Source organism: Ammospiza nelsoni, chromosome 24 (genome assembly GCF_027579445.1).
Source record: "Ammospiza nelsoni isolate bAmmNel1 chromosome 24, bAmmNel1.pri, whole genome shotgun sequence".
Classification (NCBI taxonomy): domain Eukaryota; kingdom Metazoa; phylum Chordata; class Aves; order Passeriformes; family Passerellidae; genus Ammospiza; species Ammospiza nelsoni.
In genome coordinates, this window is record NC_080656.1 from 1,195,593 (window position 1) to 1,212,357 (window position 16,765).

Consider the following 16,765-nt stretch of genomic DNA (forward strand, 5'->3'; position numbering starts at 1 on the left):
CTCCCTGGCCATGTGGTGTCCAGATCCCATCACAGCAGGGCTTTGTGCTGGGCCCAGCTCAGTACCAGGGGAGCAGTGTCTGCAGGGGCCTTGGTGGCTGCTGTCACCTGCCTGATGGCTCCCATCAGCTCCTCATGCTCCTCAAGCTCTTCTGGCAAACAGGGAATGCACTCCAGCCTCATCCCAGGGCTCTCTGTGCCTTGGGGGGTGCAGAAGCTTCATTGAATCTGCAATATTGCTGTCCATAAAAAACCACAAACTCCAGGCTGTCCTCATTGCCTTTACTAAGGTAACAATTGAAGCTCCCGCTGTTAATGAGCAAAGGATATTCCTGAATGTCCTAATATTCCAGAAATTCATCCCACCCTGCGTCACTCCGCTGAGGTACAACCAGAGGGAGGAAGCCTGGGCTTCAGGGCACCTTTCTCAGCTCCTGCACTAACAAATGTCCTTGTCCTAGTGAGATAAAAAGCACTTCTCTAAAACACACTAATTCATGCCCAGAAGAGCAGGTGAGTGACTATCGGAGGACCAGGTCCTCCACGCTTCAGGTTGCCTGCCTGGCTCACCTTTTTATTTAACCTGGCCATCTTTTTATACAACTTGGCCATCTTTTAATTTACTTTGTGCATATTTTTATTTAGGATCTGCATCTTTCTGTTTAGCTTGTGCATTTTTTTGTATAACTTGTGTATCTTTTTATATAACTTCAGCACCTTTCATTTGCCTTCTGCATCTTTTTGTTTAGCCTTTAGTGCATCCTTTCTCTTTGAGTGATAAAGCAACAGCCTCCCACACCTGCACTCACTCTTGCACTGCCCCCGTACCCAGGCAGGGCTCTGAGCTTGCTCAAAAACCAAAACTCATTTCAAGTGCCTTTTTTTCACCCCTTTGTCTTTTAAGAACCAGCTTGTCACAAATGGCACTCACTAAATGACTGTCCAGGCAGACACAAAGGTGCAGCAGAGGAGGAAAGGCCCCGTCAGGTGCTGCAGAAGAGCCCCCAGTTCTATGGAGCATTGAGAGACAAGAGCTGTTCCTTGTTGTTGCAGCCTCTTGGGAACATTTGCCTGCCATGTACCCGGGTGTGATCTGGAAGCAGATTTGCACCTGTCCCAGCAGCCCAAAATCAAACAATGACAGCACTGAGAGAGCCAAGGCACAGCCAGGGGAGCTGGGCTCCTCTGCTGCTCTCTGGTTCTGGCACCACATCACCATAGCACAGGGTAATCCCAGACACCCCACACACCTCTCTGCCCCAAAGAGGGAGCACAGGGTTCCTGTAATCCCAGTCACCCCACACACCTCTCTGCCCCAAAGAGGGAGCACAGGGTTCCTGTGATCCCAGACACCCCACACACCTCTCTGCCCCAAAGAGCAGCCCCTGGCTAATGTGGCCTTTGCAGCTCTGATTGTTGGGGCTGGAAGGAGGAGAAGTGTCCCCAGGAGGACTGAGCAGGCCATGCAGCTCCATCCCAGGGGCTCTGGGCTCTCTGAGGTGCATCCTGGATGGGGCTGAGGGCTCAGACTGCACAAACCCAGCACCAGGTGTCCCACGGGGCCCCTGTGAATGCATTGCTTTAGGCTTCAGGGCTGCAGAGCACAGACTGTTTCTCTCTGTGTTTCACAAGCACCAGAACACTTCATCTTCTATAAATAGTTCTTTCCTAGTTTCAAAAGCTGTGACTCTTGCATCCAGCTGCTTTGAACTGGATTTCAGAGAGATTTTCTGCTGACATTTCAGGCACCTGCACATTCTTTATCCAGGGCTTACAAAACTCTTTGTGGAGATTTGTCACTTCTCAGCTTTACCTCAGAAGAGCATTTCCCATTATTATTTTACACTTAGGAAAATCAAGGCAGAGAAACCTCTGATGATTTGCTCTGGGTTTCTGGGTAAGGAGGAGGAATAAAGCCAAGGGGACTCCACTTGGTTTGATTCTGCCCAAAGTTGAGAGTTTCTAAAGAGGGCCATGTGAGCTGATTGTTATCTGCTGAGCAGAGCAGATACCAGCTGAGAGATCTGTCCTCCTTATCTTCTTACTAAATAATAGATGTCTGATTAGAATCTCATATGCTAAGAAAACTTTGTCACAGATGATGGCAGGTTTCTGAACATGTTTCTCTTCTAGAAGTACCCTTATCTCCATAACCCTTTAACTGAGTCAGAACAGAAGGTGAATATCCAAGGGCAGGTACTGGATATAATTCCTGGGGAAGTTCTCACCTGCCAACACAGGATGAGCAACACTCAGGTTGTCCCTGTGCTTGTGCTGGGCAAATACACCCTGGGGATGGTTCCTATTCCAAACAGCTCAAGGATGGGCAGGCAGGATAAACAGGGAATGACAGGCCTGCCTGAGAGTTCAGTGCCTTCTCCAGGCTGCACAAAAAGTGCCAGGGATGAATGTCCAGTGTCCTGGATCATAAATTCATGTTTTGAGACCTTGGCACAGATTGCCCAGAGGAGCTGTGGCTGCCCCATCCCTGGAAGGGTCCAAGGCCAGGACAACCTGGTCTAGGGGAAGGTGTCCCTGCCCACAGCAGCGGGGGACAAGGTGATTTTTAAGGTCTTTCCCAGCCCACCCCATGCAGTGACTCTGTGATATATGAAATCAGCATCAGCTGAGACTGAGCCATTTCACAGCTGTTTGCTTAACTCCACCACTTTAGCCTGCTGTTTGTACAGGGTGAGAGCATATCCCTTTAATCCCTGAGCTGATGACACTCCAGAGCCCTTTGTTTGCTCAGGGCATTGCCCATCCTTTGAGCCCTGTGTGCACAAGCTCTGCTCGTGCCCAGATGTCTCCCCCACTGCTGCATTTGGGGCACCCCAAACACCCAGGCAGAGGGAGAGGAGCCTGGGGAGGCCATGAGACACTGATGGAAATGTGAGGGGACCACAGAATGGCTCTTGTGTGCCAGGAGAGGCTGTGAAAGCAGCACACACCTTGTGGAGGCTCAGCTCAACCAGAATGGAGCCCTCAGCACCTGGAAACAGCTGAGGTCATGATCTGGGTGAGGACACACCTTGGTGGCACTTGGGACAATGGTCTGTCAGGACTTGGAGGGACTCTCTGCACAGCCAGCTCCCTCTCTGCTCCTCTGCTCCCCTGTTCCATGCACATTTCCCCTCTCTGCTGAGTGCCCACACCTTTGACATCCCACATTTGGGAAGGTTTGCCTGGCCAGCTGAGCTCCCCCAGCCTGGCACAGAGCTGCATGTGGTGAGCACAGGCCTGCTCACAAGGTGGAGTTTCTGTGGCTTAGGGTTATGTTAATTCATGAATTCTTTTTTATTTTTGGAAGCCTGCAGCTGTTAGTTTTGAAACAACAGAACCTCACGCTGCAATAGGGTAAGAAACAGATGGATGAAAGAGAGAAGCAGAGTCCTGAGCCTGTGCTGGCTGCTGGCTTTTAAACACATCAAGTTTGGCTTGTGCAAGGAGCCAGCTGGCATTTGGGCCCTGCTGAAACACTGGCAGTGCTGTGTGTGGATCCATGGGGCAGCTCCATAGACACACACATGGACTCTGCTGCCTCCTCCTCTCCTCCAGGGCACTTGCTGCAAACCCCTGGAGAAGCTGGAGGCCTTCACACCCTGCCTCCTCCTCTGGACTGGCCTTTGGTCTGTGGGAAAGCATTCCTGCCATTCTCCAAAGCCACATTGCAAATATATGCAGGACCCCAAAGGCTGGGAGCTACACCCACCTCTCAGGACAGGCAGGGGCCGTGGGATGTTAATGAAGGACAAGGATGGGAACAACCACTGATCTGTCTGTCCATGCCATGGCACTGCAGGACAGGCCTGCACTGAGATTTCTGCTGCTCCTGAGCAGAGCCAAAGTCATTCCCAACTTGGGACAGCATTGCTGCAAATGGAGCAGAGAGGCAGGGAGGGAGCAGAGGATTTGCTGAGGTACAGAGAGGTGAAGTGCCTGAGGTCCCACAGTGGCACCACAGCTGCCTGAGCCAGGCTGGGCACTGCTGACACGAAGGCTGCAGTCAATTAACAGCACAGATTTTTCTGATTCACCAGAACCTAAAAAAGCCAAAGCATCCCAGTCCCAGGATTGCATCAGGAGGGCATTTCCAGCCAAGCCCTGGGAACAGCCTGTGCTGCTTTTTGAGAAAAGGCAAATCCAGATGGGATCAGGTGCAGGCTAAGGAATAACCAGAGAAGGAAGGTGTGAAGGGATCATAAGGGCTTTGTTTGTCCCAGCAAATGCCAGAGGGAGGTACAGCAGTGGTCTGTAAATGCCCCACAGAAGCCCTGGGAAGGGAAAGTGCTGCAGTGGTGCTGGCATGAGAAAGGCATGAATCAGTCATGAGCAAATGCCAGCCCCAAGCCAGAAGAAAGTGTCCAAACCTCAGAAGGAAGAAGTTACGGAAGTCCTGCTCAATGGGGAGCAGTGGGGGTGGAAAGAAAATCCTTTAGAGAAACCTTGGAGATTTTGGGAAAGGAATGACAGAACCTGGTGCTATGACAGCAGAGCAGAGCCCTAGAACTGCTCCCTCTCTGGAGTTCAAATTAAGTGCCTTAACTTTTCTTCACTGTTCAGGAATTTTGAGGAGGACTCTCCTGTTACACACAGCAGAGACCACACTGGTCTCCAGGCACTGCTGCAGCACAAATAATTCCTCACACTAACGACCAACCATAATTACATCCTTCCTGCAGCAGACATGACATAGGAGAATACCAAAACTGAGGAGCAGGGAGCAAACTGCAAGTTTATTCCATCCATTACTGAGCAGGCTGTGTCCTGTGAGGATGAGAGCACGTCTGCTCTCACATGCCGTGGTGCAAATCCAGAGGATTTATCACAAGCCAGCTTGAACTTGAGGGCATTGCTTTCCCTTTCTGCAGGGGATGAACTCTGTCCCTTTGTTGAAACCTTTGCCTGCTGCTCTGGGAAAGGCTTCCTGTAGCTGTGGAGCTGGGTTTGGGGTGCCCTGTGGGAAGCAGCAAAGGGAGAGACACAACTTCAACGTTGACAGACAGAAAATGTTGTCCCTGGCAGGAGTGAGTTTGGGTTTGGAGTTAAGTTGGATTCACACTTTTCCTGCCACTAAAAGAATCCTATGGGGCTGCATGTGAGTAAGGTTCTACTCAGCCTTGCACACTCTGCTCACACTCCAGAGGATCCAGAATCACTGCCAAGAGCAGCACAGAGGAAAGGCCCGAGAGGTGCCAGGGCAAAGTCCTGTCCTGCAGCCTCTCTGTCCAGTTCCTGTGTGGGTAAGAGCACTTTCCATCCTGCACCTGGCCATGCTCCTGCTCCCCTTTCTGCAGCCCAGACTGCAGGACAAAACCCTGTTCTGGGAGGCTGGATCAGGAAGGGCAGGGCAGGAGCTGGAGCCATGACATCCCTCCCTGTGCTTCTGGAGACACCTCAGATCCCCAGCACAATCCCAGTGTCCTGGGGGAACTCACCATTGCTGGGGTCAAGTGTGACACATGTGAAATTTGCACACACACTTGGCTGGCAGAAAAACAGATTCAGGAGAAATGTGTGCAGATCCCAGACCCTGACCTGTGCTCTTTGTCCCTCACCAGGGCTCATTCCTTCCCCTGTCACTGGAGCTGTTAAAGACAATTTTGGTAATATTTGCAGGATGATACTGAGACTGCTGGCCTAACAAATCACTCCAGTGAGTGCTTATTTTAAAGCTTGGTTGGTTCTAGCAAAGTCAGATGTATGAGTTTAGAAATATCTGCTAAATATAAATATTTGTGCTGTGCAAAGATATACATGGGCATATTAGATCTAATTAAGGAAGGCTGTTACAGCTCATGTCATGTGAATTCTGCTTTGGGTTGGGAGTGTCATGGGCCGAAAAATTGTCCCTGATGCAGCAAAGTGGCCCTGAAGGACCTCTGGTCTGGATCCTCAGTGGCCTTGGAGACACCCCCAGCAGCTGCTCAAAACAGCTCTCAGGCTTTTGGGACCAATGTTGAAGGATCTGTTCCCTTTTCAGCCTGTACTGTATCAATCATTGCTGCCTCTGGTGATTTTTCTGTTGTAAAACCATGGAAGGTGTTTAAAATTCACCAGTCCCTGGGCAATTCTGACGCCAGGAACTTGTGAACAGAATCTTTGCATCTCTGCTGGTGCCTTGCTGAGTGACCAGATGCTTCCTGCATTTCATCTCCTGGTTTTTCCCTTTGCCTGCTTGGATTTTGGGCTCTTATTCCTTCTATGTGCCAGGGTTCTCCTTGATGGGAACCTCTGGGGACAACTCCCATAATACAGGGAATTAATCATAGAGCCACAACTTCTGGTTCTAATCAGGAGCCTGTCCTAAAGGCTGAGCTGCAGCACAACCCTCACAGACAAATCCTCAGAATTTAATAGGGATTAAATCAATGGAGTTTTTATGGAAAGTGAATTACACTGTATAGAAATTGTTCCATAAACAGAACACAGCAGAAAAGACAAAGCTTCCTTGGTTTTCCCCTGGATTTTACAGTAGGGTATAATTTTCTGATGCCTTTTGCTGGGCAGTCCAAAGTGATTGGATTAAAAATGACATTTCTGACTGTAAAGGTGCTTGAGAACACCTCAAAGCAGTGCACAGAAATGTACAGAAAGGCAGTTCTGTAGGGGGGCAAATGATGTTAATTCTTTTCCTGGATCAAAGTCATGCAGCTCTTACTGATTCCTCAGTCTTGGGTGAGCAGGATTCCCTGGAAACTCTGCCTGAATCCTCTGCTGCCTCAGCCTGGTGTAACCAGGGCCCTGCTCTGGCCACCCTTCCACACCACAGACACATTCTGGCATAGCCAGGAAACAGCCACGTCCAGAATCTCCAATCCTGTTCCATTTTCTGCCATTCCTGAGTGCTGATGGTTTGAATCAATGAGCTTGGATTTCAGCTGCCTGCTCGGGGCAGGCTGAGTTGGCAAATTCCCTTTGCTCCACACCCACCTGGGTGGCCAAGGGGCTGCACAGCCCAATTTCCCTTCTCCTTTCTAATCAGAATTCACAGAAATCCTGCTGAGCTCCTGGGTCTGGATGAAGGGATAAAACCTCACCATGAACTCCTTACACTGATTTCAGTGGGAATTTGCAGATATCCCATGTCTATTCCTGGGAATCAGGCCCAGCTTTGCTCTGAACTCTGCACTAACATCAACTCTGCCCTTGTCCAGTGGATTCTGGTTGTGTTTGAAGGATTTTTGTATGCATCTACCAATCCTGCTCTGAGCTTGTGTTCCTCTGTATGAACAGGAAAACAAGGGATCCTTGTCAGTCAAGTGAGCAAGAACTTGGGATTTTTGTGCAGAAAAAGCCTCAGCTCTGAGATGTGGGGTTATAAAGGATGGAGCATCTCAGCAGAACAGCTGGGTGAAAAGGGCTTTCCCAAGGAAAAGGATTCCCACTGCAGGGCAGGATTTGGATTTTGCAGCCATAGGCTGTTCTTGTGTGAATGGAGGGCTGAAGGAGCTGCAGCCCCTCACAGCTGAGGCAAAACCAGAGGGGAATTGCCCTTCAGGGGGTGGTTTGAAAATAATCCAAATTAAAACATAATATACAGGGCAGCTGTTTCCTGTGTGCCAGGGCAGTGACTGTGCATGTGTGACCTTTTGGGGAGCATTTCCACCAGTTCCACACATGTCAGGACTTAAATTCCCAGGTTCAAGTATCAAAGTTCACAACATCAGCCTGAGCAAATCACTGATACTTGCTTCAGCAGGGCATTAAAAATCCCATATCTGCAGTGACACACTGAGCCTTTGGGTGAGGAGTTTCCCTTTGTGCTTTACTACATTTTGGCTACTAAAAGCTGCCAGTGGCAGTGGTTTCCTTTCAATAGCACCGAGCTCTTGCCCCTCTGCAGCTGGCAGAGATGAGGAGGGCACTGAGCTCCAGGCAGAGAAAAGACAAGGCAGAGCTTGGATGGTGAGAGTGTGTGCAGTCCCAAGGAGATTGGGAACAGGAGCAGCAGAGGAGTTACAGTTTCCTTTGTTCTGTTAAAAGGAAAAAGGAAACACATCAGGAAACCAGACTGCGGAGCACAGGAAGTCTCACTCTGGCTGATAAAAAGGAACTGATGTGAGGTTGGTTCAATGCAGTTATAAGTCAATCAAGCTTGGAACAACAAGAAGAGATATTCAGAAGAAACCAGAGAGCCAAATTCTGTATTTAGCTGTAAAAAGAGTATTTTAACCGCTCCTAATCTTTTCCTTATCTTGTTTTTTTTTTTTTTTTGAAGAAAAGTTGTTATAAAAGCCATTCAAATGAGTATTTTCTCATCATACAGAAGTTGGTTTCCTGAACTCACCACACCTTCCCCTGACCCTACCATACCTTACTCCAGTTTCTCTCTTTCACTCATCAAGCAGCTTAAAAAACTGTATTCTTGCTGATTTATCTCTTCCCCTCAGATCAAAACCAGCAGTATTAAGAAGGGCAGTTTTTTGCTGAATGAGGAATCGGCAGATGAGTAATGAGAGGCTCTGCTGCCCACTGGGTTATTTTTCACTGTCTCTGGATGACTGACGGGGATTGTAACGTTCAGTTCCTGGGTGTGCAGCTTTGGCAGGCTAGGCTTAAGGCTTTCTAATTTATTTTAATTGTTTCTGACTCCTTCACAGCCCTGGTAGAGTCCTAGGCTGGTCTATGCTGGCAGAACAAGAAGGAAATAAATACAAATAAAGCAGCAAGCTTATCCATAACACTTCCTCTCCTGGGCTGTGCTTCTTACTGGATTTTAATGAAAAATCAGGAAAAGAAAGAATGATGAACATGAATGAAGGGTTATTTTCTGTGCAGCATCCTGAAGAGAAGCAAAGGCTGGAATTGCACAACCCCTGGGAGACTGAAGCTTCTTCCTCTATTTCCCCTGGTCCTTGCCAGGGTGTTATTCCTAAATTTTGCCTGTGGTGCTGTTTGGAGAAGGAGGAGGTTTGTCAGAAGAGCCTGAAGCTCCTGCTGCACATCCCTTTGCTTTGGGGCTGGGGAGAGCTTCAGCTGGGGGAGGAGGCACAGGGAGGCACCGTTTGTGGTAAGCTCAGAGCCAGCTTCCAGGTGGGTGTTACCGCAGGGGAGATACACATCAGTAATTATGTGGCTGCTAATGAGAGGGAGGAAGAAAACAAGCAGAAAATGCATCAACATCTCAAAGGCTTTGATACCTGGAACTCAGCAGAGCAGAGCAGGCACTGTCCTGGCACACACATTGCTGTGCATACAGCTGAAGGGTGGTGAGGGCACCCCCTCACTGCCCAGGGCACCCCCTCACTGCCCATGGCACCCTCACTGCCCAGGGCACCCTCACTGCCTGCCCAGGGCATCCTTACTGCCCAGGGCACCCCCTCACTGCCCATGGCACCCTCACTGCCTGCCCAGGGCATCCTTACTGCCCACGTGTCTGAGATGACACAGCACCCACGACTCAGCTCTACCTCAGACAAAGGATTCCCAAGGGAGGCAGAAATCCACATTTGGGGGGGATATTTTAGGCTGTATTTCAAACCCAGCTATAAATGTGCAGCCACTCTTCTCTGAAAATACATGTTGGCTCAGAAAATGTCCTTGGCCCTCACCCAGGGCAGTGTGACAGGCCCCTGGCACTGAGTGCCCTCAGGCAGCTCCTTTAGATGCCAGAGCTTCATGGGGCACCTGTGTTCAGGTGTGCATCAGAGCACAGGGCAGGCACAGGCAGGGAAACAGACCTGCTGTCCAATTCAGGTGAGAGATCTGAAGAGAATTTCACATTTCTGGTGCAAATTGGCCTCAAACCAAGTTGTAGAACTCAACTGGATGTGTTAGACCTGCTTGTTCCAGGGGCACATCCATGCACACCAGGCTTCTGCAGCTTCAGGGGTTCAGCAAACCCACAAATACCTGAACCTCTGAAGCTGATGCTCCCCTGGCTCCTTTCATGCTCCTGCTGGTGCATGTCAGCTCTGAGGTGGGACACAGGGACTCTCTGTGAGTGCTCAGGTGAGCTCGGGCACAAGGACACACTTTTGTTTTTCAAGGGCTGCTGATGAGGGGCTGTAAAGGAACCTCAAACACTGATGGGCTGTGGGGGAAGAAAGGCAGGGAGGTGCTCTGTGCTGAGGCTGTACATTCACGTGTTCCAGACCTGACCCTTCAGAGCAGATGGGAGCTGAACTCAGGAGGAAAACGTTCCTGTAAGTCCAGCAAGGGCAGACCTGAAGGAAATAAACTCTGCTGCCTGCAAACCTTCCTCCAAGTGCCCTTCCCCCAGCACATCTCACCTCTCAGGGTGACACCTGAGAGCTCACCCCGAGCTGCAGCCTCCCTGTGCTGCTCCTGAGGGTGACCCTGCCAGGAACAGTCCTGCACCCACAGGGCAAGAATCCTGTGAGCAGGGACACAGGCTGCTCCTCCCCTCATCTCACAGAAGGAATAGCCCAGAAATAAAATCAATAACTCAAATAAAAGTATGAAGTCCTCAAGACACGCATTGCTACTCCTTTGAGTGACCACATCCTGTGGAGGTGAAGAGAAACTACACGAGGCTCTCAGCACCTCCTCAAAGCCTCGCAGCAATACCCCGAGGGCTTCAAATCCAAGCCCTTGCATTGTTCTCTTGGGTAAAGGTTTTCTTCAAAGAAATCCTCCTTTTTTGAGGAAATAATCTATTTTTGAGGAGGAAAAAGTACACTGCAGGCTCAGAAAAGGCTTTCCCAGTATTTGCTGCCAACTGGGAGTCAGCACTGAAGGCTCTGAGCTGGCAGCACCCAGCAGGACACCGAGGCTGGAGGTTCATGCTGAGGCAGGAGATGTCCTTTGCACACAGCTCTCGAGGGGAAAATTCAAAATATCCCCATTAAAAAATATCCCCATCAAAAAATACCCCCATCATAAAACCTTTCTAAATGGTTTTTGATGTTTGAAAGTTATTATGCATTGTAAGTATCTTTGAATGAGGATTAGGGTAGGAGGGAACATTGCTGTTCATGCCCTGGAAATTCCAGATGGTTTTGTTCCAAATTGCTTTTGAGGGACAGCAACATGGAAAGTTGTTGTCCCTCAAATCTTTGTGATTTATTTATTATTTTTCCAGTGTGGAGATTAGGAGCCTTGCCCCAGGAGTCAACACCCTGTAGCCAGGAAAGGCCATCCCTCTGGGGCCAAAGCTGGAGTGATTAAAAAGAGCCAAACAGACATGAAAATTGCTCAAAAAGGAAACATTTTCTTAGTCTGAGATCCCCACGGCCAAGTTTGAGAGCGAGAGCAAACGCCTCCAGCTCACAAACGACAGAGATTGCTCCAAAACCCTGCCCCACCCTTTGCTATGGCAACGCCAACACACCAGCCCTGCATTCAAGGACCCTGCTCTCCTCCTCTTCAACAATGCAAAATCCTCGCTGAACGCCCCTCAGAGGGGCTCTCTGATGGCCTCAACATCAGGATAATTTTATTTTCCTGGAATGAAGGCAAGAGCCACACAAAATGTGCTTTTTCACGAACAGGCAGGCTCTGGCCAGTAAATTTGCTTTAATTATTCTCCACACATAAAGTGGAACTGAAACAATTAAAGCAGCTCGAAACCACACCAGTTGTTATTGTGAGGAAGGCCATGCATGAGCATCTTGCTGTTGTTGAGATGTGCCCTTTTCTGATTTATTGTGAGGCAGTGAAACCCAAGTCCCACAAACACAATGCAAGTCAGTCAAAGTGGGGCATTAACCCAAAGAAGATGGGATTTGAATCTCTAGGGGCACAGTAAAAATTATTTAAAACTATTTTAAAACTATTTAAAATTAGTACAAACACAAGAGACAGCAGTTACACTGGCTCCAATCATCATCTGCCAGTGCTATTGGCAGAATATGAACAGAAGGTGGAAATAACTCAGATTTCCTGCACTTCTTCCTCCACAGAGCTCTTTGAGCAGGGGACACTTCCCAAGCCGGTTCTGCTCACAGATTACACAGATTATTTAGAGAATGCAGCAAAAACCACCACCAACCTCCTCAGCAGGTGACCTGATTCTCCTCAAGATAATCCTTTGAGAATAAATACAAATGTGTTCATTTTTATGGGGCATTGGCTCAGCACTGTCACATGTGATGTCAGTCAGTGCATGGTGGGGAATGGTGACTTAAAATCCTGAGCTGATCCTGTGGTTTATGTTTATATCCATGGAATTCCCTGCTTGAGGACAACTCCATTCACACTTGCACTCAATGTCCACATGGGATCCATGTCCTCAAGGATCATCCCAACCACATTTATTCTCTGCCCATGCCCCGTTCCCCAGCGTGGCTCTGAGCCCTTGGGACAGCTCCAGGCTCCAGTGGGTTCATCCCTTCACCTGCAGCTGGGCAGGTGTGCAGGTAAATTACTCTAGGGAGGTAAAACAGCAGTCAGAGTCATCAAGGTTCTTTCTGATAAAAAGATGAAGAGTAAAAGTACAAGCATGTCTTGGTAATGCAACCTGAGACAAAGCCAAATATTGGAGATTGCAGGCAAGGGAGAGATTTGCAAAGCAGGCTGGACCCAAACTCCTGCATCTGCCAGCCTGCAGTTAAAGGCTTCAGCTCAATTAAAACAATTAATCTGTGCAATAGCAATGCATAGGCTTAAAAAACAGCCACTTGTCAAATTTAAATTGCTCAAGAAGAAAATCATCTGGAGGGCACAGCCCTGTCCCAAATCCAGCAGTTGTCCTCTCCAAGGACAGGAATATTTCTGAGTTTGGGGTGGGAAGTGCCTTTCCCCACGCCGGAACTCAGATTTCATCTGGGACCGCCCCTGTTCTTGCTGTAGATGATGAAAGAACCTTTCTCAGTGTTTTTCTCGCTCTCCAGTCACTCATGTGCATCTTTCTGCCATATTTGTCCCAACACAAATGCAGAGCTCTGAGATAAATCAATGCCTGCATGGCAGGGCAGAGCAGAGCTGAGGGCACCATCGCTGTTAACTTGCTTTGCTCTGGATGTGCCCTCAGAGTCACACCCACCCTGCAGCACAGGTTAAAGACAGAGCTCAGCACACCAAAAGCACTGCAGCATTTCCAGCCACATCCTCTCATGCTGACCTTCACCTGTGAGAGCCAGGCAAGGGGGTCTCACCCTTCCCTGCAGCCACTATCTCTGTGGGGAGCTGGCACTGCCTCCAACCCACTGTGTTCTTTCTGCCCAGCATGAGAATTTACAAGAAGTCTCAGCTAATCCTTTGGGCAGGACAGGAGCACAGAAAGAGGGCACATTGGCAGAGGGGACAAACAGGACATAGGGACCTGCTGAGCCTGAACAGCTTGGTAAAGGAGCCCAGGAGGAGATCCTGTGTCTGGATCCCATCTCTGGGTCCTTTGTTTGGATCCCATCTCAGGATTCTGCCTCTGGATCCCATCTCAGGGTCCTGTCTCTGGATCCTGTGTCTGGATCCCATCTCTGGATCCTGTGTCTGGACCCATCTCTGAGTCCTTTCTCTGGATCCCATCTCTGGATCCTGTGTCTGGATCCCATCTCTGAGTCCTTTCTCTGGATCCCATCTCTGGATCCTGTGTCTGGATCCCATCTCTGGGTCCTGCCTCTGGACTCTGTCTCTGGATCCCATATCTGGATGCTGTCTCTGGATCCTATCTCTGGATCCCATCTCTGGATCCTGTCTCTGGATCCCACCTCTGGATGCTGGTTCTCCCAGCCCCAGGAGTGTCAGACCCTGCCCTGGCAGGGCAGCAGGGCACAGGGCAGAGGCAGAGGCTGCAGAGCGGGCACAGGGCAGCGGCAGAGGCTGCAGAGCGGGCACAGGGCAGAGGCAGAGGCTGCAGAGCGGGCACAGGGCAGCGGCAGAGGCTGCAGAGCGGGCACAGGGCAGAGGCAGAGGCTGCAGAGCGGGCACAGGGCAGTGGCAGAGGCTGCAGAGCGGGCACAGGGCAGAGGCAGAGGCTGCAGAGCGGGCACAGGGCAGTGGCAGAGGCTGCAGAGCGGGCACAGGGCAGTGGCAGAGGCTGCCCAGCAGCCCCAGGGCAGGCCCAGCCCCGGGCAGTGACCTGGGCTGTGGCCGAGTTCCTCCTTTGGCCGCAGCCTCAGCGTGACTGAGCCCAGCTCGGAGCTGCAGTTCCTCATCCCCAAACCGCAGCCGGGGGGAGCTGGGGGCAGCGGGGCAGGAGCAGCTCCCGGGGGCTCCGGGGCACAGGGGCACAGCCCAGCTCTGCTCAGGGATGGGCAGGGGGCTCCTGGCCTCTGCACAACGGCGGGTCCACGTGTGCACCACAGCAAAGGCACAGATGGGGAATTTCTGCACTTTCACTGCACAATATTTAGGGCTCCGCAAATCAAAGAAAGTTGTGGTGCATTAAATGTATCCTGAATGAGGCCCGGGTTACTTTTGCTGCAGATCTGAGGAGGTGGAGGGGAAAACCTGTCTTATTCCAGCCATACCTCCCAAATATTGTGCTTTCAACACTGCTGCTTTCTCCCTTCCTTTCTGACATTCACCCTTTCATTCCCTCTTTCTTTCCTCTTTCCATTTTCTCTTCCTGTCCATCTCCTTCCCTCCCCCTTCTCTTGAGACCTTTCCAAACCGTGCACTTGTCACAAGCTGCAATCTAAGGGAGACAGTTTCAGTTCCTGCCCGTTTGCAGCTTTGTTCTACCCAGGTCAGCAAAATTTAAAAAAATAGAAAAAAAAAAAAAAAAAAAGGAAAAAAAAATTTAAAAAAAAGGAAAAAAAAAAAAGGCATTTTTAAGGCGAGCTCGACACCCCACCCAGGCAGGCGATAGGCATCTTTCGAAATCATCCAACCCAAACACACCCACAGCGTCTCTCGCTTCAAGGCTCCTCTGTTCGAGGGCTCCTGTCCCGCAGCGCTCCCCGAGAAGAGCCCGTCACACTCACACAGGGGTCCCCCAAAGGCAGCCCGGTGCTGCCCCGGCTTGCAGGAGCCCTGGGGGAGCTGGAAGGGCTCGGTTCGTCCCGCAGGGGCTGAAGGAGCGGCCGGGGGACAGAGGGGGAACTGCTCCCAGCCCCAGCAGCGTCCCTGGTTGCTCAAGGCCACCCGAGGTTGGTTAGCTTGGTGGTTTATTTGCCTCACTCTGCTTCCCTTTCCCCCGAGCCAGGGCGATGTTTCTCCTCCAGCCCGGGGCTTTTTCCCCGCCAAAACCCCAAGAAAAGCTGCTGGAGGAGCACGGGCGACCACCAGAGCCAGAGCGCCGGGGCCAGGGCCGGGCCAGGGACAGACGGACAGCGGGGGCAGCTCCGAGCCGCGCCGGGAGCAGGAGCTGCCGCTGGCACTGCCCCGAGCCGGGCACTGCCCGACCGTCCTGGGCCCTGGCACTGGGCACGAACCGGCTGCGAACCCCCGAGCACCGGGGAGGCCCCGGGAGAGCCCCGGGACACGGCGGCCAAAGAGGAGGAGGAGGAGAGGGAGGAGAGGGAGGAGAGGGAGGAGGAGGAGGAGGAGGGAGCCCGGCCGGAGCCGGCCCCCAGCCCCGCGCCCCTTCCCAGAGCCCCCCAGCCCGAGGGGACCCCCAGCCCCTCCTGCCCTTACCTTAATAGTGCCGTCCATCGGGAAAATCTTCCAGCCGGGACCAGCAATATTCCACACATTGACCCGGTTTAGCCTGCGACTGACGCCTGCTGAAGTTTTTTATCCTTCTCTCTCTTTTCGCTCTTGTCGCTGCCCTTCCAGCGGTTTTGCTGCTCTCTCCGTACCCCCTCTCCCCCTCTCTCTCCCTCCCTCCCTCTCTCTCGGTCTCTCTCTTTTTTTAACTTTCCTTCTTGCAGCAGAGCGAAAAAGAGACAGTTAACCGGATGAAACGTTTTTTTCTGCTAATTTTGGGAAGTGAAGTCACTCGAGGAGGAAACCTTCGTCTCTACGCTGGTCCTGCCTTCTTGGTGAAAATATATATATTTTACATACAGGATATTTGCTCCATTTAGATAAGAAGGGGCAGAACAATAGCCACCTCTGTCACAGCTCCTGTTTGTCGCTGGGACAGCCGGGCCAGCGCAGAGCTTGCCTCGCACCCCGTGTTAGGCAGCCTGTGTCATCTCACGGCTCCGTTTAACGTGGGCTTTTGCCTTTTTTTTTTTTTTTTTTTTTTTTTTTTCTTTTGGCTGGAGCCGCTTTAGCCTGACTCACTGAATTTCCGTCTCTTCCCACAGATTTTTTTATTAATGCGTTTTCCAGTCAACGGGAAAAATTAAGGGGAGAAAACCGTAAATGCAATTCTGTGACGGCAGGCGGAGGGAGAAGAGAAAAACTCTGGCGATTAAAACGAATTTAAAGCGTATTTCGAGCCCTCTCCTTCACGCCTCCCAGCACGGAGCGTGAGCCGAGGGTGCAGCCGCTGCCAGGAGCGAGCGCTGAGTGCCGTAATGCAGGACAGACAGACGGATCCAACACAGAGTGCAGTAATGCAGGACAGACAGACGGATCCAACACAGAGTGCAGTAATGCAGGACAGACGGACGGATCCAACACAGAGTGCAATAATGCAGGACAGACAGACGGATCCAACAGAGTGCAGTAATGCAGGACAGACAGACGGATCCAACAGAGTGCAGTAATGCAGGACAGACAGACGGATCCAACACAGAGTGCAATAATGCAGGACAGACGGACGGATCCAACACAGAGTGCAGTAATGCAGGACAGACGGACGGATCCAACACAGAGTGCAATAATGCAGGACAGACGGACGGATCCAACACAGAGTGCAGTAATGCAGGACAGACGGACGGATCCAACACAGAGTGCAGTAATGCAGGACAGACGGACGGATCCAGCACGGGCTGCGGGCAAGCCGAGGCTCTCGGCCACTCTGGCCC

General features: G+C 50.9%; 1 protein-coding gene across 3 annotated transcripts in view; it reads right to left on the reverse strand.

Moving 5' to 3' along the window:
• FLI1 (Fli-1 proto-oncogene, ETS transcription factor) overlaps window positions 1-16,765 on the reverse strand; it is a 91,957-nt gene that overhangs the window by 61,886 nt on the left and 13,306 nt on the right. The window contains exon 1 of one of the 3 annotated variants that reach the window (XM_059488493.1): window positions 15,483-16,067. The exons of the other annotated variants lie outside the window; for them this stretch is intronic. Within the exon in view, the coding sequence (XP_059344476.1) occupies window positions 15,483-15,500 (18 nt within the window). The 5' untranslated portion in view covers window positions 15,501-16,067. Of the gene's footprint in view, window positions 1-15,482; window positions 16,068-16,765 lie in introns of those variants that run through there. 3 annotated transcript variants of the gene reach the window in all.